Source organism: Dendrobates tinctorius, unplaced genomic scaffold (assembly GCF_039654945.1).
Source record: "Dendrobates tinctorius isolate UK_male_01 unplaced genomic scaffold, ASM3965494v1 ptg000370l, whole genome shotgun sequence".
NCBI lineage: Eukaryota > Metazoa > Chordata > Amphibia > Anura > Dendrobatidae > Dendrobates > Dendrobates tinctorius.
The window spans coordinates 4,761,714-4,786,774 of NW_027362036.1; the positions used below are offsets into that span (position 1 = coordinate 4,761,714).

Below are 25,061 nucleotides of genomic sequence, written 5' to 3' on the forward strand. Positions count from 1 at the left end.
GGCCTCTCTTAAAGGGATCCCCGGTATGGAAGTGAAGGCAAATCCACTCTGCACTTTGGTACTGCCCCCAGGTCTCTCTTAAAGGGATCCCCGGTATGGAAGTTAGGACCGTTCCACTCAGCACTCTGGTTCTGACCCCAGACTGATGGGATGATGTGGGATGTTAGGGGTAGTAGTCCGGTGGCTCTGGTTGATGGGATGATGTGGGATATTAGGGGGAGTAGTCCGGTGGCTCTGGCTGATGGGATGATGTGGGATATTAGGGGTAATAGTCCGGTGGCTCTGGCTGACAGGATGATGTGGGATATTAGTGGTAGTAGTCCGGTGGTTCTGGCGGACGGGATGATGTGGGATATTATGGGTAGTAGTCCGGCGGCTGTGATGGGATGATGTGGGATATTAGTGGTAATTGTCCGGTGGCTCTGGCTGACAGGAGGATGTGGGATATTAGGGGTAGTAGTCTGGTGGCTTTGACGGAATGATGTGGGATATTAAGGGTAGTAGTCCGGTGGCACTGGCTGACAGGACGATATGGGATATTAGGGGTAGTAGTCTGGCGACTGTGATGGGATGATGTGGGATATTAGTGGTAATTGTCCAGTGGCTCTGGCTGACAGGAGGATGTGGGATATTAGGGGTAGTAGTCTGGTGGCTTTAACGGAATGATGTGGGATATTAAGGGTAGTTGTCCGGTGGCTCTGGCTGATGGGATGATGTGGGATATTAGGGGTAGTAGTCCGGTAGCTCTGGCTGACCAGATGATGTGGGATATTATAGTGAATGTGGCTATGCGGAGTGGGTGGGGCGCTACACTCAGCTTTATATATATATAGATATAATGATTATAATTTGTTATAACTAACCGTAGTTAGTTACTATGCCCGGGCAGCGCCGGGCTCTTCAGCTAGTATATTATAAAGTTACTTATTTTCACATGTTCTATTAATTTAGTAAATAAAAATTAAAATGATGCTTTCTATGTAAGCCCTAATTGTAATAAAATGTAACTGACCATCACAACATTCACATCGCTTATTACTTTCATCCACATTGCAGGCTAAGTTTCTAGTATGATTAATCATTTAATATTTGCATTTTTTTCTCAGTCCAGACAGACACCAGAAGGTGAATTCTTGCCGCTAGACCAACGTGAGCTGGATGTTGGATTTGGCACCGGAGCTGATCAACTGTTCCTTGTTTCTCCACTAACAATCTGCCATGAGATCAACCGTCGGAGTCCATTCTTTGATCTCTCGCACAAGTCACTGCGGAGTGAACAGTTTGAGATAGTTGTCATTCTGGAAGGCATTGTGGAAACTACTGGTGAGGATTAGAGAATCGTAATGATTCCATGATTGCTACAACAGGAACCGAGAATGAAGTACAACATAGTTTATTATAGGAAGGAAGCAGATCAATAATGTAATGATTTGCATCAAGAGTATGATAGACGTGATAAGGAGGATACACGGAGAGGGAGCAGGAATCAGATCAGATGAGAAAATAAGAGGTAGAGGGAGGAAGACAAAACAGGTCAGGCCGAAGAAGGGTGAAAAGAGAAAAACACCAAGGAAATATAGGGAGAGGCCATAAGCCAACTTCACTGGTCAACTGCAACACAAAAGCCCTCTCCTCAGACAACTAATATTACTGTGTAGCCTACATATATTCATGTCTACGCAGAGCTAGAGAACGTGGCTGCTTTGGGGCCAATGGCGACAGATTTATAATAATAGGTAGCAAGAATAGCATAGGAATATGTACAAAGGTCATAAAAATGGGCAGGGGGCAACAGTTGTATGTGGTTAAGCATACAGTGGTGGCTAGCACCCCTTAGAAGCAAACCCTTTTGATTCTTTGTCATGGGACCATCTTGTATAACTGTGGGTCCAAGTAAGTTGAATCCATAGGTGGTGTCTATTGAGTCTGCAAATACAGAATGATTCCATTTAAAGGGAAACTGTCACCCCTTTTTTCAAATATGAGCTGCCAGCACCGCCATCAGGGGCTTATCAACAGCATTCTGTAATGCTATAGATAAGCCCCCGATGTAACCTGAAAGATAAGAAAAAAGAGAAAAAGAATTAGATTATACTCACCGGGGGGCGGTCCAGTCCGATGGGTGTTGTGGTCCGGCACCTCCCATCTTCATATGGTGACATCCTCTTCTTTCCTTCCTGTCGTGGCTCCAGCCAGACGCACTGCTCTGCCCTGTTGAGGACAGAGCAGAATACTGCAGTGCGCAGGCGCCGGACCTCTACCGGCGCCTGCGCACTGCAGGTCTCTGCCCTGCCCTCAACAAGGCAGAGCAGTGTGCCTGTGCAGGAGCGATGACAGGAAGGAAAGAAGAGGACGACATCGTATGAAGATGGGAGGCGCGGGACAGGACCGCGACATGCGACATTCATCAGACGTGATCTCCCCCCCCGGTGAATATAATCTAACTCTTTTTTTTTATCTTTCAGGTTACATCGGGGCTTATCTACAGCATTACAGAATGCTGTAGATAAGCCCCTGATGTCGGTGCCGGCAGCTCATATTCGAAAAAAGGGGTGACAGATTCCCTTTAAATGGAATCTGTCACCAAATTTTTGCCATGTAATCTGAGACCAGCATAATGTAGAGGCAGAGACCTTGATTCCAACTATGTATTACTTACTGGATTGCTTGCTGTAGTGTTTGTAAAAATCACTATTTTATCAGCATGAGATTATCACTAGAGGACTAGTAATCCTGCTTCCATAGAGTCCTCCATATTTATGAATTCTTGAGATCTGTATAATCCCGCAACCACCACTGATTGGCAGCTTTCTGCCTATGCAGAGTGTACACAGAAATCTGCCAATCAGAGGTATGGGTGGGGTTATACAGAGCTTAGCATTCCGAGAACTGCTAGATCTGCAACAGAGAAAACTGATTTTATAAAAAATTCAGCAAGCAGCTCAATAGGTGATACATTGCTGGATTCAGAGTCTCTTCCCCTACATTATGCTGCTCTCAGATGGGGTAACAAAAACCTAGTGACAGTTTCAGTTTAAGGATTACCAAATCTAAAGAATATCAGTTGTAAAATGTAAAGGCATATACAGTTGTGGCCAAAAGTATTGACACCCCTGCAATTCTGTCAGATAATACTCAGTTTCTTCCTTAAAATGATTGCAAACACAAATTCTTTGGTATTATTATCTTCATTTAATTTGTCTTAAATGAAAAAACACAAAAGAGAATGAAGCAAAAAGCAAAATATTAATCATTTCACACAAAACTCCAAAAATGGGCCAGACAAAAGTATTGGCACCCTCAGCCTACTTGGTTGCACAACCTTTAGCCAAAATAACTGCGACCAACCGCTTCCAGTAACCATCAATGAGTTTCTTACAATGCTCTGCTGGAATTTTAGACCATTCTTCTTTGGCAAACTGCTCCAGGTCCCTGATATTTGAAGGGTGCCTTCTCCAACTGCCATTTTTAGATCTCTCCACAGGTGTTCTATGGGATTCAGGTCTGGACTCATTGCTGGCCACCTTAGAAGTCTCCAGTGCTTTCTCTCAAACCATTTTCTAGTGCTTTTTGAAGTGTGTTTTGGGTCATTGTCCTGCTGGAAGACCCAGCTTTCTCACACTGGGCCCTACATTATGCTGCAAAATTTGTTGGTAGTCTTCAGACTTCATAATGCCATGCACACAGTCAAACAGTCCAGTGCCAGAGGCAGCAAAGCAACCCCAAAACATCAGGGAAGCTCCGCCATGTTTGACTGTAGGGACCGTGTTTTTTTCTTTGAATGCCTCTTTTTTTCTCCTGTAAACTCTATGTTGATGCCTTTGCCCATAAAGCTCTACTTTTGTCTCCTCTGACCAGAGAACATTCTTCCAAAACGTTTTAGGCTTTTTCAGGTAAGTTTTGGCAAACTCCAGCCTGGCTTTTTTATGTCTCGGGATAAGAAGTGGGGTCTTCCTGGGTCTCCTACCATACAGTCCCTTTTCATTCAGACGCCGACGGACAGTACGGGTTGACACTGTTGTACCCTCGGACTGCAGGGCAGCTTGAACTTGTTTGGATGTTAGTCGAGGTTCTTTATCCAACATCCGCACAATCTTGCATTGAAATCTCTTGTCAATTTTTCTTTTCCGTCCACATCTAGGGAGGTTAGCCACAGTGCCATGGGCTTTAAACTTCTTGATGACACTGCGCACGGTAGACACAGGAACATTCAGGTGTTTGGAGATGGACTTGAAGCCTTGAGATTGCTCATGCTTCCTCACAATTTGGTTTCTGAAGTCCTCAGACAGTTCTTTGGTCTTCTTTCTTTTCTCCATGCTCAATGTGGTACACACAAGGACACAGGACAGAGGTTGAGTCAACTTTAATCCATGTCAACTGGCTGCAAGTAAAATATATAAGCCGCGGAGACACCATCACATGTTTCTCAACGCAAGCAATGACTAGCCAGGTCTTTCACTGGGAAGGAACAACCACGGGAAGGGCAGTCTCCAATGAAGGAAACCACCTATGCCAAAACATGGTATCCATCCACAGACAGCTGTTTCGGGGTATTGCCCCTCATCAGTGTGGAGTAGGAAACTGGCTAGTAGGAGCAATGCCTAGTAAAAGACTAAGAAAAAGTGAGGATGATTGACCTCATGGAGATCAACATCCGGCACTGCGGAGACACCATCACGTGTTTCTCAACGCAGTGATTCTAGAGCACTGCCCCCATCCCTTATGGGAAATATGTAAAACATGCAAAATATATAAGCCGCGGAGACACCATCACATGTTTCTCAACGCAAGCAATGACTAGCCAGGTCTTTCACCGGGAAGGAACAACCACGGGAAGGGCAGTCTCCAATGAAGGAAACCACCTATGCCAAAACATGGTATCCATCCACAGACAGCTGTTTCGGGGTATTGCCCCTCATCAGTGTGGAGTAGGAAACTGGCTAGTAGGAGCAATGCCTAGTAAAAGACTAAGAAAAAGTGAGGATGATTGACCTCATGGAGATCAACATCCGGCACTGCGGAGACACCATCACGTGTTTCTCAACGCAGTGATTCTAGAGCACTGCCCCCATCCCTTATGGGAAATATGTAAAACATGCAAAATATATAAGCCACGGAGACACCATCACATGTTTCTCAACGCAAGCAATGACTAGCCAGGTCTTTCACCAGGAAGGAACAACCACAGGAAGGGCAGTCTCCAATGAAGGAAACCACCTATGCCAAAACATGGCATCCATCCACAGACAGCTGTTTCGGGGTATTGCCCCTCATCAGTGTGGAGTAGGAAACTGGCTAGTAGGAGCAATGCCTAGTAAAAGACTAAGAAAAAGTGAGGATGATTGACCTCATGGAGATCAACATCCGGCACTGCGGAGACACCATCACGTGTTTCTCAACGCAGTGATTCTAGAGCACTGCCCCCATCCCTTATGGGAAATATGTAAACCATGCAAAATATATAAGCCGCGGAGACACCATCACATGTTTCTCAACGCAACCAATGACTAGCCAGGTCTTTCACCGGGAAGGAACAACCACGGGAAGGGCAGTCTCCAATGAAGGAAACCACCTATGCCAAAACATGGTATCTATCCACAGACAGCTGTTTCGGGGTATTGCCCCTCATCAGTGTGGAGTAGGAAACTGGCTAGTAGGAGCAATGCCTAGTAAAAGACTAAGAAAAAGTGAGGATGATTGACCTCATGGAGATCAACATCCGGCACTGCGGAGACACCATCACGTGTTTCTCAACGCAGTGATTCTAGAGCGCTGCCCCCATCCCTTATGGGAAATATGTAAAACATGCAAAATATATAAGCCGCGGAGACACCATCACATGTTTCTCAACGCAAGCAATGACTAGCCAGGTCTTTCACCGGGAAGGAACAACCACGGGAAGGGCAGTCTCCAATGAAGGAAACCACCTATGCCAAAACATGGTATCCATCCACAGACAGCTGTTTTGGGGTATTGCCCCTCATCAGTGTGGAGTAGGAAACTGGCTAGTAGGAGCAATGCCTAGTAAAAGACTAAGAAAAAGTGAGGATGATTGACCTCATGGAGATCAACATCCGGCACTGCGGAGACACCATCACGTGTTTCTCAACGCAGTGATTCTAGAGCACTGCCCCCATCCCTTATGGGAAATATGTAAATCATGCAAAATATATAAGCCGCGGAGACACCATCACATGTTTCTCAACGCAAGCAATGACTAGCCAGGTCTTTCACCGGGAAGGAGCAACCACGGGAAGGGCAGTCTCCAATGAAGGAAACCACCTATGCCAAAACATGGCATCCATCCACAGACAGCTGTTTCGGGGTATTGCCCCTCATCAGTGTGGAGTAGGAAACTGGCTAGTAGGAGCAATGCCTAGTAAAAGACTAAGAAAAAGTGAGGATGATTGACCTCATGGAGATCAACATCCGGCACTGCGGAGACACCATCACGTGTTTCTCAACGCAGTGATTCTAGAGCACTGCCCCCATCCCTTATGGGAAATATGTAAAACATGCAAAATATATAATCCGCGGAGACACCATCACATGTTTCTCAACGCAAGCAATGACTAGCCAGGTCTTTCACCGGGAAGGAACAACCACGGGAAGGGCAGTCTCCAATGAAGGAAACCACCTATGCCAAAACATGGTCTCCATCCACAGACAGCTGTTTCGGGGTATTGCCCCTCATCAGTGTGGAGTAGGAAACTGGCTAGTAGGAGCAATGCCTAGTAAAAGACTAAGAAAAAGTGAGGATGATTGACCTCATGGAGATCAACATCCGGCACTGCGGAGACACCATCACGTGTTTCTCAACGCAGTGATTCTAGAGCACTGCCCCCATCCCTTATGGGAAATATGTAAAACATGCAAAATATATAAGCCGCGGAGACACCATCACATGTTTCTCAACGCAAGCAATGACTAGCCAGGTCTTTCACCGGGAAGGAACAACCACGGGAAAGGGCAGTCTCCAATGAAGGAAACCACCTATGCCAAAACATGGTATCCATCCACAGACAGCTGTTTCGGGGTATTGCCCCTCATCAGTGTGGAGTAGGAAACTGGCTAGTAGGAGCAATGCCTAGTAAAAGACTAAGAAAAAGTGAGGATGATTGACCTCATGGAGATCAACATCCGGCACTGCGGAGACACCATCACGTGTTTCTCAAAACACTTCTGGCTGCAAGTGTGATTTAGTTATTGCCAACACCTGTTAGGTGCCACAGGTAAGTTACAGGTGCTGTTAATTATGCAAATTAGAGAAGCATCACATGATTTTTCGAACAGTGCCAATACTTTTGTCCACCCTCTTTGTTATGTTTGGTGTGGAATTATATCCAATTTGGCTTTAGGACAATTCTTTTTGTGTTTTTTCATTTAAGACAAATTAAATGAAGATAATAATACCAAAGAATTTGTGTTTGCAATCATTTTGAGGAAGAAACTGAGTATTATTTGACAGAATTGCAGGGGTGTCAATACTTTTGGCCACAACTGTAATAGAGCAGCACATATTATTACTCATATGTATGTACAGTGCCTTGCGAAAGTATTCGGCCCCCTGGAACTTTTCAACCTTTTCCCACATATCATGCTTCAAACATAAAGATACCAAATGTAAATTTTTGGTGAAGAATCAACAACAAGTGTGAAACAATTGTGAAATTGAACGAAATTTATTGGTTATTTTAAATTTTTGTGGAAATTCAAAAACTGAAAAGTGGGGCGTGCAATATTATTCGGCCCTTTTAACTTAATACTTTGTTGTGCCACCTTTTGCTGCGATTACAGCTGCAAGTTGCTTGGGGTATGTCTCTATCAGTTTTGTATATCGAGAGACTGAAATTCATGCCCATTCTTCCTTGGCAAACAGCTCGAGCAAAGTGAGGTTTGATGGAGATGGTGTGTTCAGGGTGATGAGCTGTGTTGCCTTTACACCAAACATATCGTTTGGCATTGTTGCCAAAAAGTTCGAATTTGGATTCATCTGACCCGAGCACCTTCTTCCACATGTTTGGTGTGTCTCCCAGGTGGCTTGTTGCAAACTTTAAACAACACTTTTTATGGATATCTTTGAGAAATGGCTTTCTTCTTGCCACTCCATAATGGCCAGATTTGTGCAGTGTACGACTGATTGTTGTCCTATGGACAGAATGTCCCACCTCAGCTGTAGATCTCTGCAGTTCATCCAGAGTGATCATGGGCCTCTTGGCTGCATCTTTGATCAGTCTTCTCCTTGTTTGAGATGAAAGTTTAGAGGGATGGCCTGGTCTTGGTAGATTTGCAGTGGTATGATACTCCTCCCATTTCAATATGATCGCTTGCACAGTGCTCCTTGGGATGTTTAAAGTTTTGGAAATCATTTTGTATTCAAATCCGGCTTTAAACTTCTCCACAACAGTATCATGGACCTGCCTCTTGTGTTCCTTGGTCTTCATGATGCGCTCTGTGCTTCATACAGAACCCTGAGACTATCACAGAGCAGGTGCATTTATACGGAGACTTGATTACACACAGGTGGATTATATTTATCATCATTAGTCATTTAGGACAACATTGGATCATTCAGAGATCCACAATGAACTTCTGGAGTGAGTTTGCTGCACTAAAAGTAAAGGGGCCGAATAATATTGCACACCCCACTTTTCAGTTTTTGCATTTCCAAAAAAATTTAAAATAACCAGGGAGCCGAATATTTTCGCAAGGCACTGTGTATAGAAGGTTCTTACAACTGGGCATTTTAGTGTTAGAGTACTTAAAAGGGGTTGTACCATGAAAACATTGCTCACCTATACACAGGATGGGTATGATCGCTGATAGTCTGTCAACTGTAACTGCCACTGGGCTCACAGTTCTGTGTGAATGGAGCTATAGAGAGAGCACTATTGAATATTGCAATTAGTGAAGCATTGGTCACAAATGCTCATTAATGCTTCTCTCACATAGGAGACTTTGAGACCCCAGTTCTTATCATACGTGGAGACCTCCATCAATCATACATTTATCATCCTTTGGATAGGTGACATATGTTGTTTATGGGACAACCATTATAAAGAATGGAGACTACACAAAAAAATTGTAAAAGGACTGTATATTGAGAGACTAGAAAAACTGGACTGATTAAACTTAAAAAAGAAACAATTTAGAGTGGATCTTAACATTTGGAATCATATACATTTAAGCATATGTGTGGTTAAAGGTGTATTCCCTTCTCAGCCATTCAATACTGAAATTGGGATATTCTTCTTTTTTCATTTTTCTATCTTTTTCTCTTTTTGAAACTGGATCAATCTCTGTCAGGACTAAGAAACAGCCATGCCAGGGGTGTTACATTTCTTCCATAATTCCCATTAAAATGGAAGGGTGTTACAGAAACAGCATAGCTCAGTCTCCTTGACTGTTTCCACAGTCCTAACTACTTGTGGCTGCTGCACAGTCAGATATTCCCGTTTCAGTCTTTCAACGCAAAGAACTGGCACTTAATGTTTATATTACAAGAACTGTGTGGGGGCAAAAGGGGAATCAGTGTAGGCATATGAAAGGATTCTTTACAGTTAGTGCACATGAAGTTAGAATGCCCTACCCTAAAATTCAGAAATCGCCAGTACACAAACATCCTTGACTTTTGTAGCACATTTATTGGCATTAAGAGTTAACATATGGTCGGTTTTACACAACTGAGTTTGGCGGTCCGTTTACTCACATCAATTTCTGGACCAGCTGCAGGTCTCCTGTCTCATCTCGACAGCCTCATGCCTATGTAGCTGTAAGGTCAGAAGACCTGCAGAAATCAAGGTCTACATGTGGACTGAGAAATTTGAATGTGTGAAACTGGCCTATGTATAAATAATATGTAGCTGATCTAGGGGTCGCAAGAATTTTTTCCCTATTACCGCAAAATTGGCTGCAGATACCCAGCATTTTTCTCTTTTTTTGCATCACTTATATCTGGAAAAGGTCCAAGAAAACATTGTACGGTACTTAAAAAAACGCTTGACTTTAAAAGGTTGTAAGATGTAACAGAAACTTTTACCAAACAGCAATGTTCCTGGCTCCAGAGTAATGATTGGTGTAATATACAGAAATGTCAAAGGAAATTTTAGTCAATACGGCGAGAACTATAAGCATTGTACAATCTGAATATAATGTCCAAAGAACACATCATCAGGCAGCAATGTGCAAATCTTAGAATGAGCCCCATAACGTCCCACATGCTGGTATTACAGCTGGATTTTTTAAATGCATTTTCATTGAAATTAAAGGCCTTTTAGTAAATCTGCAGCAGAATGGAATGTTTTAGCTAATGCTTTGTAATTTCACCATATAATTCATCAGCATTCCTGCCCTGTAATGTGAGTAATAGGCAGTAATCAAAGCTCATTATATCATAATATTTTGGCAGAAAAGACATAATTTACCATTCCTTTTTGAAGTTCATACAGTGGAATGGACAAATACAAGGAAACATTAGGAATACTCCAAACCATTCATCACTATACAATTGAAATGTGAAAAACATTCATTCATTTCAATGCTGTCAAATTATTAAAGGGGTCGTCTGGGGTTACAATAAGAATCTGCTTTTTCCAGTAGCAGAATTGCATCACTATTCTTACTGGGCTTTTCGTAGTATTGCAGTTCATCCACATTCAATGGAAAACAGTTGCAATAACAGAAAAAGTCAAGTGTGGCACTCTTAAAAAAGCAAAAAAAAACTTTTCTTCTTTTTCCTTAATCTTAGCCAGCCAATTGTCATGGTCACGTTGCACTTTCAAAAATAATGTTATCCATACTTTTACTTATGCAATTTTTTGCTCCTTGGCTGAAAAAAAAATTTGCTATTTTAATTTATATTCAAATTGAGCTCAAGTGCTCTGTGAATGTCAAAACACTTCCCAAACCTTTGTCTCCCTGGCTCAATTCTCTGCCCATCCCCATCTTCTACTACTTGATTGTGTAGACAAGCCAGTGAGAAGAGCTCTTAAGCCTAATTGACATATGGATTAAACAGATATTTTTTCAGCCAGGGAATTAAATATTGGATCAGTAAGGGTCCCGTTACACATAGTGACGCACCAGCGATCCCGACAATGATATGACCTGGTCAGGATCGCTGGTGAGCTCTCAAACAAACGATCAACGTTCAAAAAAAGGCCCAGGACATTCTTGAACGATCAGCGATACCCGGCGGGGGGCCGGTTGCTGATAGGTGTCACAAACAGCGAGATCGCTGCTGAGGTCGCTATTGCGTCACAAAACTTGTGACTCAGCAGCGATCTCGCTAGAGATCTCGCTTAGTGTGATGGGGGCTTTAAAGTATGTCTGATATACTTCACAGAACAAGATGACCATAGAAATAGTTTGATGAAGTGGCGGAGATCTTTCAGAAAAATTTACTTTAAAACACCACTCCATCTCTTTTTATATTGCACTGCTCGAGTGGTGCTTTAAATGTAAGTCCCCTTCCCCCTGTCTGATACTCACCTTCCAGCGTTTTCATCTGTTTTTGCCTCTGCTCCCATCAGTCTCTGGCAAAAAGTAACCTGTCAGTGGTTCCAGTGTTTCATAGAGCACGCCGAAGGTCACTTTTCAATACAAAACTATGAAAGCCTCATTCCTGCTCTCATAGACTTGCATTGAGAGCTTGTGACGAAGCCTCTGACTTCTGGCCAGTCAGAAGGTACTGTCACAAGATGGTTTTGCTGGACAAGAGCAGTGCCAAAATATGGTGAAGATGCCGGAGAGTGAGTATATGACCGGCTAACATTTAAAACACCACTCCAGCGCTGAAAAAAACCACTTGAGTGGTGCTTTAAGCACATATTTGAGTTCCAGAATGCAGAACATTCCCACAAAATACAGGATTGTTTGCAAGTGTGCACCAATAACAAATGGATAACTTTTTTTTACTCTGTAGTTTTTAACATTTGTCATGCCTCACTCTGGTTTCGATCATTTTTTTTCCAGTAATCATCTTGATTCCTATCCTTTAGGAGCAAATTCCTAAAATAAGTCTTTGTAGAGAGGAACGCCCCTGAACATAATGTCAGTTTTAGGGGTTTGGGCTGGTTTCTGCTTTTCCTGCTTGCCGGCTTATTGCCTTATAATTCGCACTGACAATACACTCACTTGCCTTCTCATCAGATCTGGCGAGGGAGCGCACTGTCACTATGCATTCAAATGAATATTGCACAGTGACAAGATCCTACTGTGCACACTTCAGAATTGACAACCAACAAATACTCAGTAGAGCAGGGGCTAGCCCTGCCCCAGAATAGACATCAGTGACCGCAGTCTCTCCCCCTTGATAGCGTCTTGTTTTACTAACCATGGTAAAAAAAAACACAGAGAGTAGAGAGGAAATGATAGGAACTTTTTAATTAATGTATATTTGAAAAGTAATTAGATTATTACATTAAATAGATAGGTATTTAGGATTAAATCAGTGTTAGTTTTGGACCACCTCTTTAATAAAGGAGGAATTTTTGTAGGATAATATTTCTATTGACTTTTATTCTCTTATTCTTATTTGGGACTTGTTTGGTTTATAGGTGTACTAACAGAAATGTGGTTAGTTTGGCGGTCCTAAAGCTCCTGACAGGTTCCCTTTAATACATACAGTATATCATATGTTTTTTATAGAATTTAATTAATCAGTAAAATCTTAATTATCTTGCAGGAATGACTTGCCAAGCAAGAACATCTTATACTGAGGATGAAGTACTTTGGGGACATAGATTTCTTCCAGTCATGTCCCTAGAAGAGGGCTTCTTCAGGGTGGACTACTCCCAGTTTCACGCCACCTTTGAAGTCCCAACTCCTTACTACAGTGTAAAGGAATTAGAGGAGAAACAAGCCCCAAGTTCTCCCCTAACCTCTCTCTGCAGTGATAAATATAATCGGGATAGGGTTTGCTCATTGGACTACCTCAATGTGTTTGAAGTAGGCAGCAGTTTACTTCCATCCAAGCTTCAAAAACTCAGTCGGGGCAGTGACAACGCCCAGAGAAAATTACTAAGAATGTGTAGTAATAGTGTGGAAAGAGCATGCAGCACCGGGGATCTCCCATTAAAGATACAACGGATCACAGTTTCCACATGTGAAGACAGCGAGGAGAATACACCATTGAAATATTTCAAGGTGAAACCTGAGTGTATGACACAGTCTACTGGAAACCTCCAGCTTCAGAAGAAGACACAGGGCATGCTAACCTTGGGGACAATGCTGGATAGTAATCTACCAGCAAAGCTGAGGAAAATGAATTCTGGCTGCATCAGCTAAACTTACATGAACTGAAGAGGTTTCCTAGGTGGAATATAACAATAAATGGCCTTAAACTTTGTGACAAGAAGAGACATTCACTGTTCTACATTTTTGTCATAAAACATTGTTTTCGACATTAAAACATGCATTGATAAAGTGGTTTCTTTTCATTAATGCATGAAAATTGACACATAGAATATACAATATGTATTTGGAACGAGGAAAAAAAATAGTTGAAAATAATAAAAATTATTTTAAAATGTGAATCTAGATTTACTGAATGTACATGAACTCGAGTATTTACTACACTGCTTGTGTGCAGTTTTTAAGATTTATACTTATTTCATAGATTTCTATTTTTCCAATTTTTTTATTATGTATTTAAGGGCCTGTATTGGTCAGTATTTTGCATCAATGTTTGTAAGCCAAGTGTAACTTACAGAGAAAAACTGTAACTAAAAGATTGACACCTGAGACACTCCAGATTTTGCCATACAAATACTGATGAAATACTGATCAAAAATACTGATGTGTGAAAAAACCTAAGACAGGTTATCAATATCAAATCAAAGGGGTTTCAACTTGAGGAAGTTGATTGAGGAAGTCTGTGTCTTTATTGCTTAGGCCTGTTTCACCTTCCGTTTTTTGACGTTAGTCAAAATCCGCCAGTTTTAGAAAAAAACGGATCCGCCCCTTTTTTGGCGGATCCGTTTTTTCCCCCATAGACTTGCATTAGTGGCAGATTTTGACTGACGGTCGTCCGTTGCATCCGTTTTTGGACGGATCCGTTTGAATTGTAGCGGTTCCCGGGCGGAGCAGACGGCGGTTCCTTTAAATTTCCTGCCCTTTGCAACTTCGGCGAATCCGTCCAAAAAACTGTCTGCTGACATCAGTTTGTTCCAAAATGGAAACAAATCCGTTTTTTTCATCCTTGGCGGATTTCAACTGATCTAAAAAAACTGAAGTGTGAAACAGGCCTTACCTGGCACAGCGCCATAGATTTTTTAGTGGCAGTGCTTGGTATTGCAGCTAAGTCCCACTTTTGAGATTGAACAGCAGTGGCTGTAATACCTGGCAAAGCCACTACAAATTGTATACAGTGGACCCCTTAAAAAGCTAACTGAATATCGGGACAAACAGCTGGACAACTCTTAATTAGGTATTCATGACCGATCTTAAGGACAGGTATTCAAGATAAGAGTCACACTAAACCCTTTAACAGAGAGGCATTCCTACCCACAAAGAATGTATCTAGATATCTAGATCAATAGCGTATCAACTGGGGGAGGGGGAAGTGACAGTTAAACTCTACAGTAGAATTAGGATGCGTTGCATCACTACACTACCGCTCTCTGTTCTGGAGACCGCAGGTCGCTTTAGCATGCATTGTGTTGGTCCACATGCACTTTGAAGCCATCTGCCAGCAGACTCGCAAGGAACCAGGGCTAAATACATATATGATGTTTATTTGGTATTATAATAGTACTTGTAAGGGTGCTGTGAGGGCATTAAGCAGTGTGGAGACTGCAGTGAGACATCATACGATGTGGGGACTATTGTGGAAACCAACAAATTGTGTAAGTGCCATTATAATGTGTACAGGGGAGCCTAGGGGGCATCATTCAGTGGGACAGGCATTTTGCTATCGTGGGGTATAGGGGGCATTATACTGTTAGGACTACTGTCAGGAAATCATAGTGTGCATAGGTGGGCGTTATACTAATTATAGCAGGGCTCTGGGGGCATTAAACTGTGTGATGACTGTTTGGGCCATCATACAGTGTATGGTGCATTATGCTTTTACAGGGGGAATTGGTGCATTATACTGTGCATAGGGGAGCATTACATTGTATATATGGGGGCTTTGAGGGCTATCATACTGTGTATAGGGAGCTGTGGGGGCATTATACTGTGTATAGGGGAGCTGTATGGGCATCATACTACTGTTTACAGGGAGCTGTGGAGGCCACCATTCTGTATATAGGGAGTTGGGGCAGATCATACTTTGTATAAAGGACTATGGAGTACATCATAAGGTTTATAGCGGATCAGTGAGAAGATCATTCTGTATATAGGGGAGCTTTGGGTCCATCATACTGTATGTTGAGGGCTGTGAATATATCATACTGTGTATAGGGGAGCTGTGCGGATATCATACTATTTGTAAGGGAGCAGTTGAGGCATCACACTGTACAGGAGAGCAGAGGGAGCATCACACTTTATATAGAGGAGCTGTGGGTAGAATCATACTGTGTGTAGGGAAGCTGTACATGTGGGGACTCATGGGACATTATTGCTATACGGTTGTGGACTCGGGACATTATTGTTGTACGGGAGACTTAGTGAACATTATTACTATAGGGGGTGAAGGGGAGTCAGGGGACATTATTAAAAGTTAAGTGGGTACTTAAGAAGGATTATGGTTATGGGTGCGATCGTCAAAGGAGAACACTGGGGCATTAATAGTTTCTAAAGGGCAAAATGTAGGTATTGTTTTCTAAGGCACTAGGAGAGCACAATAATATTTTCTAGAGATCAAGTTTACCATCAGGAGGGCATTTTCTTTGTAAGGGGCACAGTGGTAGGCATTATTAGGTGGGGCACTAAGGACCACTATATCTGTGCCACACAACAGGTGCAGTAACAGCAACAAATATGGCAACAGAAGGCTTAGCATTGGGATGACAGTAGGATAAGGAGCTTGTGCAAGTTGGGAATAGATGGAAACAATGCAGAAAATGTGAGAAGTCAAATATGTTTTGGTTGTAAACTATGCAGACGAGTCTTGGCTAGAAGCTGTCAGGTCGGTCTGGGCCAGATGGAAAAGACGAGAAAAGTGAACGATTCAATGAGAAAGAACATTACCTGTGAGTCACTATAACTGTGCTGTAATTTTTTATATGTTGTGCAAGACTGGTATCTGCCACTATATGGTCAACATATAGTGGTGATATCAGGGTTGGTCTTTGCACAGATTTATTCTCACTCTCTTAATAAATAAGGCACGTCTTTAAAGAGATGTGCAACTCCATGCACCTAGCCACAATTGCTACCCCAAAGACTGGAGTAAGATTTGTGACAAAATACGCAACAGATTGTCAAGATTAAGGAGAGTGGGTGACACCATGCCACATCCAAGAGCTTGCCAAAACTGGCATGGAAATGACAAAAGTGCAGTATTTTTTCACACACTCATGTTGAGCAAAAATTTTGCGACTTTTCAAAGCGTATTACAACAGCATTCTGTCATAAGAGATTTGATGACATTGGGCCAGCCATTGTCTTTAAGGGCTTTTCTGAGTACCTAAAGAATTCCTCTAAAGGAAGAAAATGGTATAACATACCTAAAGACCTTATAACTACCTGCTAATTTACCCACCTCTACAACACGTGTTTTTGGTAGTTACTTAGTTACATACACCAACCAATTATCCCACTGTTAAATAGCAGTAAAACAAAAAACTTTATAGAGACGCCGAAAAAGAAAACTTTACAAAAAGGCGAAGGTATGAATATTTAAAAAATATGAAGTTTATTAGATACATTTAAAAATAATATATAAAAGAGAGAGCACCGCAGGTTACAAGAAAAAAGTGGGTGCACCCAGATAATGAAAAACATAAATAAGTACTCTGCCCGGGCATAGTAACTAACCTTGGTTAGTTATAGCAAATTATAATTATCCTCCATCCCATAGTCCCGTGCCCATATACCCATCATACATATCCACGATCCCATAGGCCCATGCCCATATACCATCACACATCCTCCATCCCATAGTCCCATGCCCATATACCCATCATACATATTCGCCATCCCATAGTCGAGTGCCCATATACCCATCACACATCCTTCATCTCATAGTCCCATGCCCATATACCCATCATACATATCCTCCATCCCATAGTCCCGTGCCCATATACCCATCATACATATCCTCCATCACATAGTCCCGGGCCCATATACCCGTCATACATATCTTCCATCCCATAGTCCAGTGCCCATATACCCATCACACATCCTCCATCCCATAGTCCCGTGCCCATATACCCGTCATACATATCCTCCATCCCATAGTCCAGTGCCCATATACCCATCACACATCCTCCTTCCCATAGTCAACCATTATGACATCATAATGAGCAGCAGGGCTTGCAACCTATGATGACATCAGCGTCGCCATGGCAACCATTATGACATCATAATGAGGGGCGGGGCTTGATACACACACACTTTTTCCCCATTATATAGATAGGGGCAAAATTGTTTGGTGAATTGGAACGCGCGGGGTTAAAATTTCACCTCAGAACATAGCCTAGGTCTGGGTCCAGACGTGTGACTGTGCCAAATTTTGTTTCTGTAGCTGCGACGGTGCGGATGCCAATCCTAGACATACAGTACATACATACACACACTTGAGCTTTATATATTAGAGGAATTCGATATGACTCACATTTATTTGTGGAAAAAAAAGCAAATTTTCAGTTTTTTTTATTTTTATGCCCTTAAATCAGAGAGTTATGTCACACAAAATAGTTAAAAAATAACCAACATAACAATATTGTATCTTACAGTTATTAGGTTCTTTAGAAGGACGTAGATCTGTGGATTTATTCTGACGGAATATAGGCTGAACTGGATGGACAAATGTCTTTTTTTGTCCTAGCTAACTATGTTACTATTTCCCATATATTTACTTTACATCAGCACAATATATTAAACATCTTTTTTTCGTTCGGAAGTTCGAAAGGTTAAAAGCTGACGAGAGATTTCTAATTTTTCCAACAAAATGTATAAAACTATTTTTTTTAGGGACCACATCTCATTTGAAGTTACTTTGAAGGGACTACATGACAGAAAATGGCTAAAACTGACACCATTCTAAAAAGTGTTCATTAACTCTTCATGTGCTTCACAGGAACTGAAGAAATATGAAAGGAAACTTTTTTCATAAAAATTTTACTTTAGACCCAATTTTTTTCACAAAGGTAACAGTAGAAAATGGACCCCAAATGTGTTGGGCAATTATTTCTCCTGAGCATGTCAATATGTGGGGAAAAACTACTGTTTGGATGCACAGCAGGGCTTGGAAGGTAAGGAGTATCGCATGACTTTTTGAACGCAATATTGGCTGAAATGGAGAGAAAACGCAATGTCACCTTTTGGAGAGCCCCAGATGTGTCTTATTTTGGAAATGAGACCCATGAAGGAACCTATCTAGAAGTGTGGTGAGCAACTTGAACTGCTAGGTGCTTCACAGAAGTTTATAATTTAGAGCCATGAAAATAAAAAAAATTTATTTTTTCCACAAAAATATTAATTTAGCCTCAATTTGTTATTTTCACAAGGATAACAAGAAAAAATGGAACTCAAAAATTGTTCTACAATTTCTCCTGAGTATGCCGATACCCCATAAGTGGGGGAAAACTACTGTTTGGGCGCATGGTAGGGCTCGGAAGGGAAGGAGCACCATTTAACCTTTGAATGCAAAATTGTATGGAATCATTAGTGGCCTTGTTGTGTTTGAAGAGCCCTTGATGTGCCTAAACAGTGAAAACCTTCCACAAGTGATGCCATATTGGAAAGTAGACCCCTGGAGAGATCATGATGGGCCTAAACAGTGGAATTACACCACAAAGGACTCCATTTTGGAAACTAGACCCCTTAATGAAATGTATCTAGATGTGTGCTGAGTATCTTGAACTCCCAGGTGCTTCACAGAACTTTATAATGTTGAGCTGTGAAAATTAAAAAAGTCACATTTTTCTCACACTTCTTTTAGCCCCAATTTTTTTCACAAGGGAAACATGAGAAATTGCACAACACAATTTGTTTTGCAATTTCTCCTGAGTGTGCCGATACCCGATATGTGGGGAAAAACTACTGTTTGGATGATTGGCAGGGCTCAGAAATGAAGGAGCACAGTTTGATATTTAAACGCAAAATTGGCTGGAATCATTAGCAGACACCATATCGCAATTGAAGAACCCTTGCTGTGGCTAAACAGTGGAATCACCCTCCCCCCCACACACATAATTGTTATCATTATGAAAAGTAGACCCCTCAGGAAATGTATCTTGATGTGTGGTGAGCATCTTGAACCCCCGGGTGCTTCACAGGGTTTTATAGCAGAAAACCGTGAAAACAGAAAAATCTAGGTTTTACCACAAAAAAGTTATTTTAACCCCAAATTTTGCATTTTCACAAAGGCTGCAGGACATACAATTTGTCGTGCAATTTCTCCTGAGTATGCCGATACCAATAGAAGGAGGAAAACTACTGTTTCTGCACACAACAGGATTCAGAAGGGAAAGATCGCCATTTGACTTTTTGAACGCAAAATTTGGAGAGATCATGATGTGACCAGGTGTTTCACAGAAGTTTATAACTTTGAGCTGTGAAAAACAAAAAATCATATTTTTCCCACAACACTGTTCTTTTAGCCCCAATTATTTTATTTTCACAAGGGTAAGAGGAGAAATTGCAAAACACAATTTTTATTTGCAATTTCTCCTGAGGGTGCAGATAACCTATATATGTGGAAAAACTACTGTTTGGGTGTACGGTAGGGCTTGGAAAGGAAGGAGCACCATTTGACTTTTTGAACACAAAATTTGCTGAAATCATTAGCGGACACCATGTCACGTTTGGAGAGCCCATGATGTGCCGCAACAGTTGAAACTCCCCTCAAATGACCCCATTCTGGGAACTAGACTCCTCAAGAAATGTACCTTGATGTGTGGTGGGCACCTTGAACTTCCACGTGCTTCACAGAAGTTTATAAGGTTGAACTGTGAAAATGAAAAAATATATTTTTCCTTAAAAAATGTTGGTTTTGCCACAAATTTTTCATTTTCACAAGGGTAACTGGAGCAAAATCAGTCATATAATTTGTTGCACAATTTCTCCTGAGTACACCGATACCGTATGTGGTCAAAAACTGCTTTTGAAGCACAGTGCAAAGCTCAGAAGGGAAGAAGCACCATATTGGAGTCCTCATTTTTCTGGAATGGTTTGAGGGTGCCAGGTCACATTTGCAGAGCCTCTGAAGTGCCAGAACAACAGAAGCCCCCCCATAAGTGGCATCATTTTATAAACTACACCTCTCAATGTATTCATATAGGGTTGCAGTGAGCATGTCCACACCACATGTGTCTCACAGAAATTTATACCATTGGGTGGTAAAGAAAGAGTAATTACTAGTGATGAGCAAGTATACTCGCTGCTCGGGTTTTCCCGAGCATGCTCGGGTGTCCTCCGAGTATTTTGGCGTGCTTGGAGATTTAGTTTGTGTTGATGTAGCTGTATGATTCGCGGCTGCTGGACAGCCTGAATACATGTGAGGAATGCCTGTTTGTTAGGTAATTCCCACATGTATTCAGGCTGTCTAGCAGCCACAAATCATGCAGCTGCGTCATCAAAAAGAAAATCTCCGAGCACGCCAAACCCGAGCAACGATTATACTCGCTCATCACTAGTAATTACATTTTTACTGCTAAAATGTTGTCTTAGCACCATATCTTTAATTTTTATAAGGGCTTATAAAAAATTGACCTCTCAGTTTGTTGTGCAATTTCTCCTGAGTGCGACAACACCCTACATGTAATCGGAAACTATTTTTCAGGCACAGTACAAATCTCAGAAGGGAAGGAGTGCTATATTATAGTGAAAATTTTACTGTTTTGGTTTGCGGGTGCCATGACCCACTGGAAACCCTGAAATGGACAGCAAATGAGATTATTCCACCTCTGGCAATACACATGATTTCAAAGGAACATGTTACACAACAACACAAGACTGAAATATTCACATCAAGTTTATTTTGAGACATTGCTCTTCACAACCCATATGGGAGGCGCTGAATCATTTTTGTAAATATTCCTTTTACATATTTCATTTGCTTTATGTTTTAGGTAAAAGACCACAACACAAATGTTTAAATATAATTGATTATTAGTTAAATTACATAGAAAGACCGCAGAAAATTTTTCTTTACATTTATTTATAGAGTAATTTTTGTTTCCATAAATCATTAGTACAAGTGAAAATAAGAAATTGTGTAATATATCTTATTAGAGAAATCCTCTTCTTTCTCATCTAGTGCCTCAAATCATAGGATTTTAACCCCTTAGTGACGGGGCCAATTTTTTAAATTCTGACCAATGTCATTTTATGTGGTGATAATTCTGGAATACTTCAACAAATCCCATTGATTTTGAGGTTGTTTTTTCGTGACACTTTATAATTTATGATAATGGTAAATTTTGGTTGATATGTTTTGTGTTTATATATAAAAAAATATCAGAAACTTGACAAAAATATAAAAAAATTTGCAATTTTCAATCCCTTTAAGGCTGGCGTCACACTAGCGAGAAATACGGACTAGTGCTATGCGAGAAAAAAATCGCATAGCACTTGGACCAATGTTAAACTATGGAGCAGCTCCCATCAGACGGCCCTGTAAAGGTACGAGCAAGAACGAGGGATGCAGTGACGGGATGCAGGCAGAACAAGGGTTAACAGGTTTATTTACAGGGGAATGTACTCCACGCAGGGAGTGAGGGATTGTATGCTGACTATAAGGATTGGGGGCAGAACTGGGAGAGTGGAAGGGTAGGTCAGGGACGAACGAAAGTTCAGTAATAATCGCACTCTACCCCTCCACCAGACCTATCCATCAATGTCAATGGCTGCTCGCTTTCCCCAGTCCCGCAAGCTCAGTGCCTTGGGATGATCCTCGACTCTGCCCTCTCTTTCAAACCACATATCCAAGCCCTTGCCTCCTCCTGCTGCCTCAAACTCAAAAATATTTCCCGAATCCGTGCATTCCTCAGCCATGAAACCACAAAAACACTAGTGCACGCCCTTATCATCTCCCGCCTCGACTACTGCAACCTCATACTCTCTGGCCTCCCCTCTAGCACTCTGGCACCACTCCAGTCCATCCTACACTCTGCTGCCTGACTAATCCACCTATCTCCTCACTTTTCCCCAGCCTCCCCCATATGCCAGGCCCTTCACTGGCTTCCTATTGTCCAGAGGGTCCAGTTCAAAACCCTAACCATGACATACAAAGCCATCCACAACCTGTCTCCTCCATACATCTGTGACATGGTCTCCTGGTACCTACCCGCATGCAACCTTTTATCCTCTCAAGATCTCCTTCTCTACCCCCCCCCTCATCTCTTCTTCTCCCATACTCTGGAACTCTGCCGCAACACATCAGACTCTCACCAACAACAGAAATCTTCAAGAAGAACCTGAAGACCCACCTGTTCTGACAAGCCTACAGCCTGCAATGATCCTCGGTCTACTGAACCACCGCACAAACAGCTCTACCCTCTTCTAGTGTATCCTCACCCATCCCTGTAGACTGTAAGACCTCGTGGGCAGGCAGGGTCCCTCCTCCTTCTGTACTTGTGTGTCCCTTGTCTTGCACATGTTTATTGTACTTGTCTATATTTCCCCTTTCACATGTAAAGCGCCATGGAATAAATGGCGCTATATAAATATATAATAATAATCAGCCGATGTTTTCTCGGAAGTATTATACGGGCTGAGAAAATCGCAGCATGCTGCGATTGTCAGCGTTTCTCGGCTGAGACACCCCAATGCAAGTCTATGGGTGCGAGAAAAAAATCGGATTACACACGGACCAGGCATGTGACTTACGAGAAATACGCACCGGTGTCCTTTAACAAAAGCCGGCAATTCATTTTGCGATACAGTAAAATCACACTGACATGTTTAATAAAGAATAGAAAGAATAGATATAAGCACATAGCGTACATATATATATTGTGGTGCATTGACCACTATGTCCACTAGGGGGCGCTGTGTGGGTGTCCCAGGACAGGCCTACAGGCATATCCATTGTGGTAATGGGTATAAGATGCTGAATGACCGTTATGTATCCCAAGGTAGGTAGCCTTGGGATGGAAGCTGGAATATGTGTGTTGATCAGCAGAGGCACTGCTGAGCTGTTGTTACACTGCGTCAGCGAGAGCTACCTACAAACCCACCTAGGGGCGGTGCGTAGAATGCCATAATAAAGTATATGTGTGGCTGTGTGTAATAGGACCTTTAGTGAGGTCATAGCCATGTGATCACCTGTGGGTGTGGTTATGGACCATATAAGGTACCTGAGACCCAGTCACATGAGAGAGAGCGCATGGATCTGATTGGGCCATGTAGAAGGTCCCAGCAGGCCTAGGTGGAGGAAGGTGGGCTACCTTCCTGAAGACCACATGCTGAGGCTGCTGACCTGGTGAGGCCTATGTATGCTGGCTGTATGTGAGGAGGGATAAGCATCCTGTGTTTTGCTGAGGCTCCAGGACTGAGCCTGAAGTAATGGAAATTTTTATGCTTGCTTTCGCCTGAGCTAAAGGCTATTCCTGTGTCTGGCTGCAGATAGAGCTCTGCTATGGACATTGCCCTGGCCTGTGTGTTAACAGGGTCTGAGGGAACACAGCCCAGCTAAGGACTGCTTATGTTGCTTTTGACTGCTGTGAAGGCTGGAGACCGTGTTTTGTTACTGTGAGGTCTATGGAGCAAATAAACCGAAAGGACTCGTTTTAACTCTGAATGTGCCAGTGTTTACCTCCAAGACCTGCAAAGTGGGTCATCCCCGTCCACTCACATGGTGGAACACTACTATATATATATATATATATATATATATATATATATGTCATTGGGACACTTTTTTTTTTTAGTTCATAGAGTTCTACATAGCCTGACAGCCGCTAAATCAATTGCCGGCTTCTGTAAAATCATTACAAAATACGACATGAATTCATTAACAGTATTTTGTCCTCAGCCTTGGTCCCCCTTGCGAAAGATTTATCTACAATTAAAAAGGACATTCAGCAGATTGGCAGCAGAGTGCAGGAGCTGGAGGAGGCGCAGTCGAAGCTGTCCGCCTTTGCTGGGGATCTAAAAACGGGCCTTCAGCAACAGGAAGATCATATCAATTCCCTCTATACTGCAATGGAAGATATTGAAAACAGGAACAGAAGAAACAATCTCAGAGTCCGGGGAGTGCTGGAGGCGACCGACCGAGAGGATGTACCAGCCATTCTTTATGAACACTTTCTGCCTATGCTGGACACAGAAGAAGGAAAGATGTTAATTCTTGAGAGAGCACATAGGGCACTAAAACCGAAGCCTAAACAATCAGAATTCCCTAGAGATATAATTTGCAGAATTCTGGACTTCCGCATGAAAGAGAAAATTCTCAAAAAGACAAGGACACTAAGCTCATTGGAATATAAAGGCTCTACAATTCGTGTTTTCCAGGATCTGGCACCATCAACCTTGTCTAAAAGATTCCTATTGAAACCCTTTACCGACGCCCTCAAGCAGAGACCGTTTCCTTTCAGATGGCTTTTCCCATTTTGTCTATTCATCACAGCAGACGGCAAGAGATTTACAGTTAAGTCATCTTCCGATATTGCCAAAGTATGTGCAGAGCTGGGTATTCAACCCGACTCTCTGCCTGATCTTCGTCTCGCCCGCACTAATTTCAGTCTTCCGGATCTGCCATTGCAAGAACCCTGGAGAAGAGCGAGCAACTCTAAAGAACAAAGAAGCAGAAAAAGACAAGCAGGGAAGCAGCATTCCTCCAGGGATTGAATTGAGGACCCTTGTCTCCTAACCATCTCTGTATGGATCCTTTAAGCTGATCCACAGTGACTGCCTAGTTAACATATGGAACAAATTGAAAAATTGTCATGTTTTCTCCTTTTCACTCCCTGATGGGTATTACAGTGGTATTTGTAATTTTGCTTATT

The 25,061-nt window shown here is 42.2% G+C and overlaps 1 protein-coding gene across 1 annotated transcript in view; it reads left to right on the forward strand.

Moving 5' to 3' along the window:
• LOC141075760 (G protein-activated inward rectifier potassium channel 1-like) overlaps positions 1-13,535 on the forward strand; it is a 178,933-nt gene extending 165,398 nt beyond the window's left edge. The window contains exons 2-3 of the mRNA XM_073562906.1: positions 1,107-1,323; positions 12,686-13,535. Of these exons, the coding sequence (XP_073419007.1) occupies positions 1,107-1,323; positions 12,686-13,287 (819 nt within the window). The 3' untranslated portion in view covers positions 13,288-13,535. The remainder of the gene's footprint in view (positions 1-1,106; positions 1,324-12,685) is intronic.
• Positions 13,536-25,061: the final 11,526 nt, after the last annotated feature.